General features: G+C 50.2%; 1 protein-coding gene across 1 annotated transcript in view; it reads left to right on the forward strand.

Annotated features, from left to right (window-relative positions):
- Positions 1-2,245: 2,245 nt before the first annotated feature.
- Positions 2,246-12,713, forward strand: part of DPYSL3 (dihydropyrimidinase like 3) — a 32,267-nt gene continuing 21,799 nt past the window's right edge. Inside the window, exon 1 of the mRNA XM_042016072.1 lies at positions 2,246-2,587. Coding sequence (XP_041872006.1) covers positions 2,282-2,587 — 306 coding nt within the window. The 5' untranslated portion in view covers positions 2,246-2,281. The remainder of the gene's footprint in view (positions 2,588-12,713) is intronic.

A 12,713-nucleotide genomic window follows, 5' to 3' on the forward strand; every position in this document is an offset into this window, starting at 1 on the left:
ATAAAGTGAATGATTTTCATTGAAAGTCAGATTTTAAAGCCTTCACTTCCCAGAAGAGCCTCGTACTCCTTTACTGATGCAGATAATTTCAGTGCAACCATCTACGCAGCAAGGCACTAGGAAAGATAAACACTGGAATCAGGATTTAAATAAATATTGCTATTAAAGTACAGTGCTGAAACTTTTGCACATTTGCAGAATCAGACAAAGGCCAGGCCCCGTTCCAGAGAATTTTAATTCCCCATAAAGTTGCACAGCCATACAGAGACGTCCCAACCAAAACAACGAGTTCACTCTAACTTAACTGTGGTTAGTGCACACAGGCACAAGGCAGCCTGCAGTGCAGGGGCACACTGTTCTTCCCAGGAAAGGCTCACTCCTCATGTGCTATTGCTTGGCCCTGAGGAGGCAGGGACTCAGCTCACCAGCCACCAGCTCTGAGATCAGCACATCCCACTCACGAGAGGGGCAGAAGCTGTCTGAGAGGGGGTTTCATCTTCTACTCAGTGAATCCCACTTGCAGTAGGAGGAGGATAAATTCCTTTATGCTAAGGCAGTCCCTTAGGAAGGTAAAGACCTGGTGGGCAGCCACTTTGTGTGCATTTGCTTGGCCAGTACTGGTGGTCTTGATGCTAAGCATCCAGTTACAGAGGAGGAGCATTTGCCAGGAGAATAGGAGTAGGAAAAAACTCTAGAACAAACGTGTTCTGGCTATTTTGAAGGGATACTTCCTTCCCTAGCTGCCAGCCACTGCTGCTGCCCCTGCACCTGAAACATGACAGCACTGGGCTCTTCTCCTGTCACATCCTGGTCAGGTGGAGGCGGGGCTCTGGTGCAGGCATGACACTCATGGTGCTGAGCATCATGAAGCCACAATGCTGGGGCAGCTGCATATTAGAGTTCACGTAAGAACCCAAGAACAACCAAATGCAACCCTCTCTGGTGCTGCTTTAGAGAAAGAAAGGACGGACACTGATGAGTATTTCACTGTGCTGTGTAACACAAAGCTTTTAAAGTAACTCTTCCAAGTTTGCAGACACAGTCTGTTTATATTTAGTGCATCCTCTCTTCTCCCAACTCTTTAGACCTGAATAATTAGTCAAAAATTCAAGTTACTGTAGATTATTTCACTTAGATGGAGAAAAAACGGACCCAGTTAATGACACTGGTACAAGTCCTGTTACAAAAGCAGGCTGTTTCCCAGCGTGCAAAAGGAGGGAATTGGTCCCAAACCATTTCCTCCCACATAGCCTCAAGCCTTAGTCAGCCAATGCCCCGAGACTGCCTCTCCAGGCTTAATCACAGGGTCATTTTTCTCCACGATGGGTCAGGCTCCATGCGGGTTTTCCTTAAGAACCACCAGTTCTCGGAGAGATAATGGCACTCCTTTGTTTTTACAGAAAAGGTTGGAAAAAGCATGACTGACAACATCTCGTAACATAAAAATGTAGTTTGAGAAATGACTTGACAGGATGTTGAACACAGGTACCATGTACACTTGTTCTAGATAAAGAAATGAGCACTTGGCAAAACAATTTTAGTCAAAGCTCCAGTTTTGGTGCTCACGATATACTTCACAGGCTAGTACTGTTAAACAGCCATTAGCATTTGTAAGACCCAGTCTTGGCTGTCCCTTTGTCCTTTGGGCCTCCAGTACTTTTGAAATGAAGTTGCAACAGAGCTCTCAAAGAAACAGCTTAGACTAGCCAACACACGAAGCTTTTTTGTGCGGCCGGTCTGGTGTTTTTTGTGACAGGAACACCCGTGCTCGCGTTTGGGAGCAGTGAAGACTTCGTGCAGTGGATATTGCTTGTGTCTGGCTCTAGCGTCCACCTAACCGCAGTGCCTCTGCAGGGACCACGGCCCAAGCAGAATGAGGTACGGCCCAGGGCTTGTGAGCAAACGCTGGTTTGTGGGCAGCGCCCACGCACCGGTGGGGGAAAACTGACACGCGGCTATTGCGGCCGCTGTCGGGGCTGCTGCCGATGCGTCCGGGCACAGCCCATCTACCGAGCGCCCCACATGGTCAGCAGCGAGGCACTCCCGTGTGTCCGCTCCATCCTCACGGCTGGAGCGTGCCGCGAACGCGGCCGGTGGCAGCTCTCCGCAGCGAGCCGGACAACCGGAGAACGCCGGAGAAGCTGACCCCGGCTCCGGCCGAGCGGCATCCACTCTTGCCCCACCGCCCCTCAGCCTCACGTCGGGTCCGCCCCGCCCCGAGCCCGCGGCCCAGTCCCGCCCCGTCCCGCCCCGTCCGTCCCGTCCTGGCGGCGCGGCGGGGATGGCGGCGGACGGGCGGCGCGACGATGAGGAGCTGCCGGTGTACCTGGCGCGGCCCGGCTCGGCGGCGGTGCCTCGTCAGAAGCGCGGGGGCCTCTTCTGCAGCGTCGAGGGCGCCTTTGAAAGCAAGACCCTCGACTTTGGGGCACTGCGCGTTGGGCAGCGCCGCGCCCCGCCGCCCACCCGCCCCGGCCCCGACCCCGACCCTCCGCCCGGCGCGGCCCCCGGCTCCGGCCCGACCGCTGGCGACCTCCGCGCTGCCTCCGGCGAAGAGCGGCTCCAGGACCCAGCCCCCGCGGACGACGGGGTAGGGGCCAGCGGCGTGGCGGGGCTGGGCCGGGACCGGGGCAGCGGGCGCGGGCCCCGGGGCGGGGTCTCGGGGGGCGGTGCGGAGCCGCGGGTGGGTCCCGCCGCTGCTCGCCCCCGGGGCTGGCCCTGGAGGAGCCGCTGGTGGTGCTGCGGTGGCTTCTCCGCCCCGGCTTCCCGCAGCGTCCCCCGCCGCCCCCGCGGCAAGGCAGCGTCGCGGTCGTTCCCAGTGCGCGGAGCTCCGTCCGCCGAGCGGGATGTCGGCGGTCTGACCGCGGCACCGGGAGAGTCAGAGCCGCTGGCTTGGTTTGCTGCAGTGGCTCTTTTGTACTTGTATGAAAGAATACCTGCTCCCGCGCTACCCAACATGGAAAAAAACCCAAAAAAACCTGGGGGTTTTGGAGCTGTTGCTCCAAACCAGGCAGATCCTTATCTCTCACGGGTACAAACCAGAAGTACCACACCAGCAGTGGGGGGACGGCACTGGAAGTGGCAGTGTTGAAGGTATCACCAGGCACAAAGTTTCTCAACTTACACCGAAGTGAAAGTGATAAACTAATCCATCCAGCTCCACAGCGTAGTCCTTCTGCTGGAGGGTGAGATGGCTTGCTGTGCTGGTTCTGGTCCTACTTGCACTAGCAGTTGGGCAAGAAGATGATTAAGTTAATAGTGTTGGGTGAATGTCATGGTTGGGATTTCAGTGGTCCCGTGGTTCATTTTTGTATCAGGCAAGTAAGGCCATTTGCTGCTGTTGGTCAATAAGTTTGTTAGGGGCTGAACTTTTTAACAGCTGTCTTAAGGTCACTCTTTTTTAACCGTGAACAGGGGCAACACCCCCTCGCCGTCCTTCGGGGGCGCGCCCCTTTTGAACATGGAATGAAAAATCACCTGCATGTGAGCACAAAGAGATGGAGTGGTTGTCTTGGGGTTCTGCAGAAACTTCCACTTGGGCCTGGAGTGCAAATGCTGATAAACAGCAGACATCTGTGATCTGGAGGCCTAACCTCACCAGCTTGAGCCTAGTGGAAGCACAGCAGTGAACTGCGATGACTTGGCCTGTCTTGGTTTTGGGGAAAAGCATCAGGCTGTCCTACGTGTCTTCTGTAGGAATGTCTAGCTAGGCAATGCTTATTTTGATCTGTCTTCATTGCACTTTAATTTCTTCAGCCTCTGCTTTTTGGTTTCTTACTGGCATGCTTCTCGGTTCATGTTCTTGAGCTTTGCTCCTTTACAGCAGTTTTACAGAGTCCGGAACAAAATTAACATTATCCTGTCAGTACCAACCTTGTCCACATGGTTTAAGTAGCAGCTGCAGAACTGACCACTGTGTTAACAATTTAATGCTGCTGCTTGTTGGAAAAGAAGCTGAAGCTCCTGACAGCCTGTCTGCACGCTTTGCTGTGGGCTTTTCTTTATTAGCTGTGCCAAAAATTCGAAAAAGTCTTCTTCCCTTTTAAGGTCTTATGTAGACCCTTATCTCTGGTGTTTTGTAGCTGAGGATTTCCTTCAGCTGCTCCTCTCTTCCTGATGATTTCTACCTCTAGATTTCTTCCTCCAAGGCCTTCAGCTGATAAGCATCAGGAACCAAATCCCTTTTATCTGCACATCTTGCCTAAGAGGGTGGGCAACTTCATACATGTGTTTTTCTGTGTGCATGGCTAGAAGGAATTGTATGACTTGGTATTGTGACTTTCAAGCTTTGGGGTGTCCGAAAATAGGACAGTCCAATGGGAAATGAATTGTGCACACTGAGCCCCACTGCCTGCACAGCCATGGGGAATTTGCCTGTGTTGGACTCTGCAGACTTGGGACACACAAAGGCACTTTTGTCAAGGCAAATTGAACTTTGAATAATTTCACAGATTAAGAAACACAGAGAGAGCTCAAGTCATCTACTCTTGCCCAAGCAACTTGTTTGTTAGAGAAGCTGAAAGTACGAGACTTGCCTGTGCCCAGGGCAATAGACAGAGATCTGTCTTCTAATTTTTGCAGTGAACAGTTTTTTGGAAGTACAACAGACCAATACACCTTGTTTGTTTGTGGGGTTTTTTTTTGTTGTTGTTTTGTGGGGGTTTTTTTTTCCTATAATGACGTTAATTACAATTAAAGCACCAACATTTCTACAGGGAGACAACTGTAGTGAATAAATGCATGGTGATAACATGTGGTGTCATGCAGCTGGACAGCATAATACAGACCCAGGCACATGGTCCAACCTCACTTTGTTTTATCACAGAGTCTATTGGAAGGACAAAACTGGGCTGTATATTGAGGTGCATTGAAGTCATAGTGGGGATATAGCTCAGAGCAGTTGGGAGCTGTGCCTTTGCTCTGTCAGTGGAACTTTGAGCTTTGCGGTGGATTTAGGGACCGAGAGTGACAGTCGTTAGGGTAGGGGCTAGGGGGACTACTGTAGAGGCTGCGGCTATGGGGGGCTGCCTTCTGTGGGCTGGTGGGCCGCCTGGGGAACAGGAGATGTGCCTTTCAGGTGCTCTTTGCTCAAAGCAGGAGGTCCCTTTCCCTGCTACTAAGTTCTGCTGCAGCAAGAGTTGTTGTTGCACAACACTTAAGATTTGGAGGAACAACGCTGGAGGGCCAGATTCAGTGCTGATCTGGCCTATTCGTAGAGACCATTTTTAACAAGAGTGATTTAACTCAGTGCAGGTTTTATCAGTAATAGCCAGTGTGGACTCTGCCCTTGTGAAGTGTCCTGCAGTTTTCTTTGAGAGTTGTCATGCTATTTGTTTAGCCAGAGTGGATTACTATGTTCACTTTACTACCATGAAGTAAAAAGAGAGTTTCTCTGTAGATCACAGACACCCTCCACCCCACAGACATCCTGTGGCCCGGATGTTCACGGAGGGCTGGTGATGTGTGAATAGGTACTAGAGAGCTGCAGTACTGGGCATCTGCAGAGGCAGCAGGGCTTTGAGAAGCAGAGAAGGAGCCTTACGCTTTGTGCCTGGTGCCTGGGAAGGTCAACCAGAAGCCTGTAGAGGCCTTGTCCACGTCCCTCTCACTGCTCAGCCATGCAGAGACCCTGCATTTTCATCTTCCTGTCCAGTCATACAGGCAGGAGCACGTGGTGCTATCCCCCAGATGTTTTGTCTGTCTGTCCTTCTGCGTGGTTCTGCAGCTAAGTTGTCATTTCCAAGGCAACTGGCTTGGAAACAAACATGGGACTGTGGCTTTACTGCAGGCTGGAGCAGCTCTGTTGGCTGGGGAGGAAGGGGAAAAGGAACGTAAGGGAAACTAGCGGGCAGTGAAAGCAGGCGAAGAGTTTGCCCCCTCCAGAAGACCAGCAGGAGCCAGTCCTTGGCTTTTTCCTGCAGTCAACCAGTGTCACACATGTCTGATTGTGTGATACCAATCAATATAGATTAGATATCAACTTGTCATACACCCTGGAAATACAGACAGGGCTGCCTCAAATGGAGAACAAAGCTTGGACTAACTTGATTCTCTCTTCGTTTTCCTGACACTTGTAAAATGTGCTCTGACTTCAGCATTCAGCTTTTTGGTTTCCAATGCCAGTAATTTATAGCAGGAACACCAAGCCAACGGCAGTCTGTGCCTCACAAGGCAACTTGGCGCAATCTGAAGTTGCAGTTGTGCACTGCCTTTAGCACAGTTTAAAATCCTGAATTTGAGGATGGGATCCTAAAGCACTTTGATAGCATTAATTCATCACCTCAGTATCACCCCATTGAGCATCTGTGTTTTGGTTTTACTTGTTCTTTTTATGAAAGAATAATTTTGAGTTACATTATTTCTGTTACTTTTACAAAATAGGAACAAATCCAACCACTGAACTAGTTCCCACAAAACAAACACAACAGTTAAACTTGCGTTACAGTTCATGGAGTTGAATGCTAAATATTCAGGTCTTTATTGAAAAAACTCCCACATGTATGTGTTTGTGTTTTTTAAGAAATCTGATGCCTGAAGCACAGCAATAAGAGTCAGTTCTTTGGCTGCTCATGCTAGGACAGAGGTTATTGCCAGCACTTACACAAAACTGCTGAGTTTGTTATCCCACCCCCCTGTGTAAGAAGACAGATATTGGATTCCATGGGAGTTATGCAGTAGGCCTAGATTTCCAGAGAAATTAGGGATTCAGTTGAAGAGTTCCTGCTTGCTGCAAACAGCTTGTGTTTTATCACAAAACTTACCCTAGCATGGAAGTAGTTTGATTTTTCACACTGCCTTGTGGCAGTAGTCGTTGGTTTCCTTCTGTCCTCGTTCTCAGCTCAGCATGGTCAAGGCTTTGGAAATGGCTGGCCCCAGTATGTGGGCAGTCCAGTGGGAACAGGGAGCTGGCTGGCAGGATTGGCCTCTGGGGTACCTGGCCACTTCATCTGGGGCACTGAGGTGGGAGGCCAATCTTGCAGTGCCAGAGCTTTGCTATGATGCTGTGAGTGTTATTTTGGGCTGATATGATCTTGAAAACCTTATGCTCTTCCCAGGACATGTTGGTCTTTATGGAATTATTAAGCAGGAAAGAAACTGGGTTTTGCAGCCAGGTGTAAAAGAGAGAGCCAGCCCCGCATTGACGCAGCCTGTTCTCAGCCTGCTTGAAGCAGGTATCCCCAGAAACATGGCAGGGGCTCAGGACAGATTGCTGGCACGACCTGCCAGAGGAGGGTTTCTGTTGGTATCTTTCTTTAGTGCCATGACCCCGATGTTGAGAGGGATTCTGGTCTGGTGGTTTAAAAGGGGCTCATAAGCAGGGCAAGGAGTTCTTTTCTACATCCATGATAGGGTTTATAATGCTCTTTACCTTTGTAAAATAATACCCCAGGAGACTTGTTTAAAATGAAAACCCAGTGATATTTTTTCTCCACATTGAACAATTAATAGTAGAAAGTGGCCATGGTACATTTTAGGGGAGCAGTGGGCCTAACCAAGCATGCCATGAAGTACCACATGCAAGATTCTCTAGTGATAGCCCATTGTAGCAGGTAGGAGAGGTGATGCTTTTTTTTATACTGTATATGTTTTCTGAGGTTGTCAGAAAACACAGAAAGGCCTCACCTGGTTCTTCATCAGGAAAGAGCTGTTTCCAGGAGCAGCTTCCAGCGTAGCTGTGATTAGCTTCTCCTGTGGTCCGCAGGCCAGCTGTGGGCTCACTCAGTGCTCTGGTGGGGAGTGCCACAAGGAAAACACCTGCAGCAGGACATGGCAGCAGTGATGCAGCAGCATCTCTCTTCTGACATGGCTGGTGAGGCCCAGCAGGGTACGAGGAGCCTCTGTCCCTGGCACACCACAGTAGGAGGAGACAGAGGGATGAAGTGGCATCTGTGGTCCTGACATGGGTTTTGAAGAGGTGTCACCTCTTGGCAGGTAGTAGTCAATCCACAAACATATTTTGGGAGCCAAACTAACTGCATGAGCCATGTGGACGTGATTCTTGTTCTCACAAATTTGTGTGATATTTGAGATTTGCAAGACAAGGCTCACTGCTTTCTCATTTGGAAGAGGCTTTGTTGTTGGAAACTCCTCTAAACATTTTTTATTAACATAGTTTAAAGTGTCAAATGCAAACTTCAGTAGGTTTAAATTGAAATTAAACATTGTGGTTTGGCTGCAGCAAAATAGTTGGTTCTGTCTAAAATAATCTTTTCCTTTTCTTTTTATCTAAGATGTTAGTACCTCCAGCAGGCCAGGACTGCCCGGCTCTGCCTGCCCAGACTGGAGAAGTGTTTGTCTCCGATATGTGCAGCCACAAGGTGGACCAGCTTTTGGAGGCTTTTGTTTCCCGATGGGTGGTGCCTTGCCAGATGCTGAGACATGGCTCTTTCAGGAGGATTCAGTGCAGTCCTGAGGTGGTCACTCAGAGTTGTGCTGCCCTGCTCAGGGAGGGCAGGGGGTGCTTTGTGGTGCTCATGCTGCTTTCCTTTTGCAGGAAGGTTTTTCTTGCCATCCTGTCCAAGCAGCTGAAGTCCCACAGTGGCTGGGCAGTGGCCAACTGGCAGCACCCTCCGCACCAGACACATAGGTTGAGGCAGCCAGAAGAAGCAGAGCACTTGTGTTTGAAGGGAGGGGACCCTGAAATGATCTTGGCCCTGTGTACACCCCGTTAGCTGGGATGCCTGCGCCGGAGTGGGAGCTTGGAATTGGTTTGGCAGATATGGTTCCACAGGAAAATTGCGTGGGGCTTAAAGGGAGGGTGCATGACTTGTTTAGCGGGGAGCTGTCTGCATCTGTGCTGGAAGTGACTCTTCTCCCGTATCTTTAGTGACCTGAAAGAAGAGGTACAGCATGTGTGCAGGTGACAGTGATGTTGTGAATATCAGTTGGGAAGGGACTATCCTGATGTGGTGTGGAAGGCTCAGAGACATGAGCCAGGAGGGACAAAAAGAGATTCAGCTCAAAAGTACAAGCAAACAGACCTAGGGAAAGACTGTAAAGTGTTGGTGCCATTGCAAGTGGCAACAAAACCAGGGAGGTTTTGTGATGAGACCCAGAAAAGTAATTTCCTATGTGTGGTCTGCTCTTCAGAGATGGTCCAGGTGAGAACAAACCTGGTCACTGACAGCCCTAATCATGAGGAAAACCATGGCGGAGACCATCTGGAGCTACATGTGCTCTGTTGATTTATTTCAGGCAAAAGATTTCCCTACATGGACATCGTCACCTCTGCTAAGAGGTGGAAAGCAGAGAAGGTTGATTTTTCTGCTGGGGAGCAGTTGTTGCAGGTGGCTGGAGTAAATGGGAGAAAGAAACAAAACCCAAACATGTCAGCAGACTTCCTGGAGACAGGGTTGAGAAGCTGGAAATTACAGCTGGACCTTGGCTTGTTCAGCTGGGCTGGCTCTCGGCTGTTGGTTCGATCCAGCAGCATCTTTTCCATTGCCCTCCTGGGAACAGCTGAGCTCCATTTTACAGCACATAGATTTGAATCCAGTATCAGATGTTTCTGTACAGCTCGGGGTGGGGGGGGGGCGGGGTGGAGGGGGAAGTCATACTAAGCAGGGGGTTCAGACCTTCCTAGTTCTTGCTCTGCATGTTAAAGGGAACTAGATGGATGCCTGTGTTTTAGGGACTCAGGCTGATCCATCTCTGCTGGGATGGAACTGAGTTGTTCCAGTAGAAATACAGAAGCTCTTGTGCAGCCAAAGCTCATGCCACAAAAGGAGCCACGAGTGAAGCGGGAGCCATGTCCCTGCAGACTTGGCACTGGCGTATTGCCAGGGATGGCCTTCTGGGTGAGCAGGCTCTTCCAGCCCAGGTGCAGCAGGAAGAGGGAGGGATGCCACGGCCTGCAGCATGAACATTTCCATTGTGCCTTTTGAGGGAGGAACTGGAAAGAGGTGATTTCTCCAGCAGAGCTGTCAGGGGTGAAACCTGTCAGCTGGTCACTGCTGCTGCTGGCAGCGGTTCTGAACAGAGGGACAGGGGCCCCAGCAGTGACCAGTCCCATAGTGTGCTGGGCCAGCCCCCACGGCTTGCAGCTCCCTCCCAGTCCTGGCCTTGTATGGGTCACTGAGCCAACCCAGCCCCAGGAGAGGAAAAACACTTGTGGAGCCTCCCAGCTCAAGGGCACTTCATTGCTCTGCAGGATCAGGCTGAAATTGAATTAATTGGCCTTGAAGCAGCAGTCACTTGTGTACACATATTAGTGTATTCCATTTGACATGTTTGGTTTCAACATCATTTATTTCTGGCAAAGAGAAGAAACAGCCTCTCCCTTGCCAGGACACCTTCTCTTTGTGCCTGTGGGATGCAGGAACTGTTCTGGGTGCATGGGACTTCCCACTTTGGTGCAGGGATGGTGTTTCTGTCCTTTGGATTCACTGCCTCTGAGGTAACTTAACCCCTGAAAACTCCTCTGCTAGGAGAGCAGAAGGGATGGTTCCATGCAAAGAGTATATATGGGGAGGAGGAGATTGTATGCATGGGGACAGGTTGGCCTGGCAAATCTGCTGAACATTATATTTGAGCCCAGATTGTTTCATGACTGGTGATATTCACTGAACATTGGTTGTGCCTGTATAAGAGTCATTGGCCACAGACACATAGGGCTGGTGGGATCTGCTTTTGTCCTTTGCATTAGAGCTGGGTCCAGGAGCCTCCTGGTCGCCACAGAGGGGGTTTGAGCCAGGCCGCTGAGTGCTGGTGGGCCACAGTCAGAGATGGATCTGTTTTGGTGCCAAAGTCCTTGCAGCAGCATGGGCCTTCTATTCTGTGTTCACATCACTGGTGCTCCTCACCCTGCTTCTGTCACTTGTGGCTGTCCACAAATATCTGCTGCCATGAGGAGGTTTTGAGCTCTGAGGATTGCCATTTTAAGTAACTTTCAAATTGGCCATGCTTCTCATAGAGGGTATTTTGAAGCATATGAGTACTCACACACTGCACCTGGAAGAGATCCTATGGAAAAAGTTTTTTTCTGTTTTGAATGTTTGGGCCCAGGGCAGGGTGTTTGATTGTATTTGCATGAGTGTCACATAGCAACCGTGAGGAAAGCACATCTCTTCAAATGAGGGGTCTGAAGTCACTGTGGCTGGCCAGCATCCAGGGGGCTGATGCAAGCTTGGCTCTTGAAACTGTCCAAGTGTTGAAGTCAGCAGCATCTGCATAGTCATTTATCTATTATTAACTAATTAACTGCTGCTCTTTCTGTTACTGAATCTAGACAAAGTTAATGTGGCACCACCAGGCATGGGGATACTCATAAACTTTCCAGAAAATGCATGAGTGAAGTTTTGAGAGGTTAGGTGATAGAAGTTGAGGCTCTTTCTCGCCTCCCAGCCCCTGCCAGTGTAATTTCAGTAGAGACCAGGACCTGTTCTTGAAGCATTGCAGTCGTGTGACAAGAGCAGTGCGATCTGGTACCTGATCTTCTCCCCACAGGCTTCTTAGTTGCAGAGGCTCTGGCACAGCACTGCTCCCCCATTCGCTGCCTGGTGCTTGCAGACATCCCCTGCCCATGGATCTGCCATGGAGGGGAAGGTTTCCAACTGTCTCTTGCTGACTGCAGGGGTACAGCAGCTCACCAGCAGTGGCATAGGGGCTGGGACAGGCAAACAGAAAGGCCAAGCAGCCCTTGCAATTAGTCAATATTCTCACAGTCCTGGTAGTAGTAAGTAAGTTGTTGAGCATCTGCTGACTTTGACTTCAAACTGGTGAAAGGTTTTTGGGTTTAGAATCCAGTAAAACTATCCAAGAACTTCAGCAGAAGCACACAGAATAAGAGACTCAGTGGGTAATAAAAGCTTTAGGTTGGGTTCCTGCAGAGCACGTGGTACTGACAGTCCACACTGCTGTCACCCACTTCTCCCAGGGCTTTGTAGCAGTCACAGTTGGCTGTAGTGTCAGGGGTTGTGCTGTGAGATGGCTCTGCGTGTGCATGCACTGGTGAGCAGGGTGCTTGTCAGGCCCCTGATGCTATTGTTAGGTTCTAGTTCAGAAAGCAAACTGGAGAGAGGGTTTGGGTGTTGGTCACCCAGGTCAGATGTCTTGTTTTTCTGACAGGAAGTAGAAATTGGATTTACAGCAATGTCTGTGCCAAGTGTGGCTGGAAGATTTTCCTAGTGGAGCTGCCTGGCAGTAGGGTCTGTAGGAACATCTTGCTGATGGCGTTCAAAGCTCTGCACGTGAGTGGAGTCACAGCTCTGTAAAGAGGCCTGGAAGAGAAAGCAAGGTTCAGGCTGGCCATGTTTCTTAGGACCTGCTGGAAGCACAGTGGATTGTGGCAAGCAGGAATGGGTAGACGAGTTCATCCCATTGTGGTACAGTTCTTGCCGGTGTGGTCCTGGCCAGCTGTGGGCCAGGCTCAGCATCATCTGTTTCAGCACACACTGGGTACTTGTAAACAATTCCACCATTTAAACCTTCCTACCAAAGTCACAGGAGAGGAAAGGGAAGAAGTCCTTGGAAGAGTCCTTGCCAGCACTCGCAGTGTTTGCATGGCATGTAGGATTCCCGAAGCCAGTTGTGTGGTGTATTTTATTATTTTTTAATGTTTCCAATTCTTGTGCATGTGAAAGAAAGTTTGAGGTGATACAGGTGCATGCCAGCAGCCCGAGACAGCCTGGTCTGTTACAGACCTCGTTCATTGTACTTGCCAGTGTTACATGGAAAGTCTTGGCCAGCACAGAGCCCTGGTTGTGGCTGCTCCCATG

Source organism: Corvus kubaryi, unplaced genomic scaffold (assembly GCF_017639235.1).
Source record: "Corvus kubaryi isolate FWS band 111438036 unplaced genomic scaffold, C.kubaryi_AGA036_p1.0 split3-37374, whole genome shotgun sequence".
In the NCBI taxonomy this organism is placed as follows: Eukaryota; Metazoa; Chordata; class Aves; order Passeriformes; family Corvidae; genus Corvus; species Corvus kubaryi.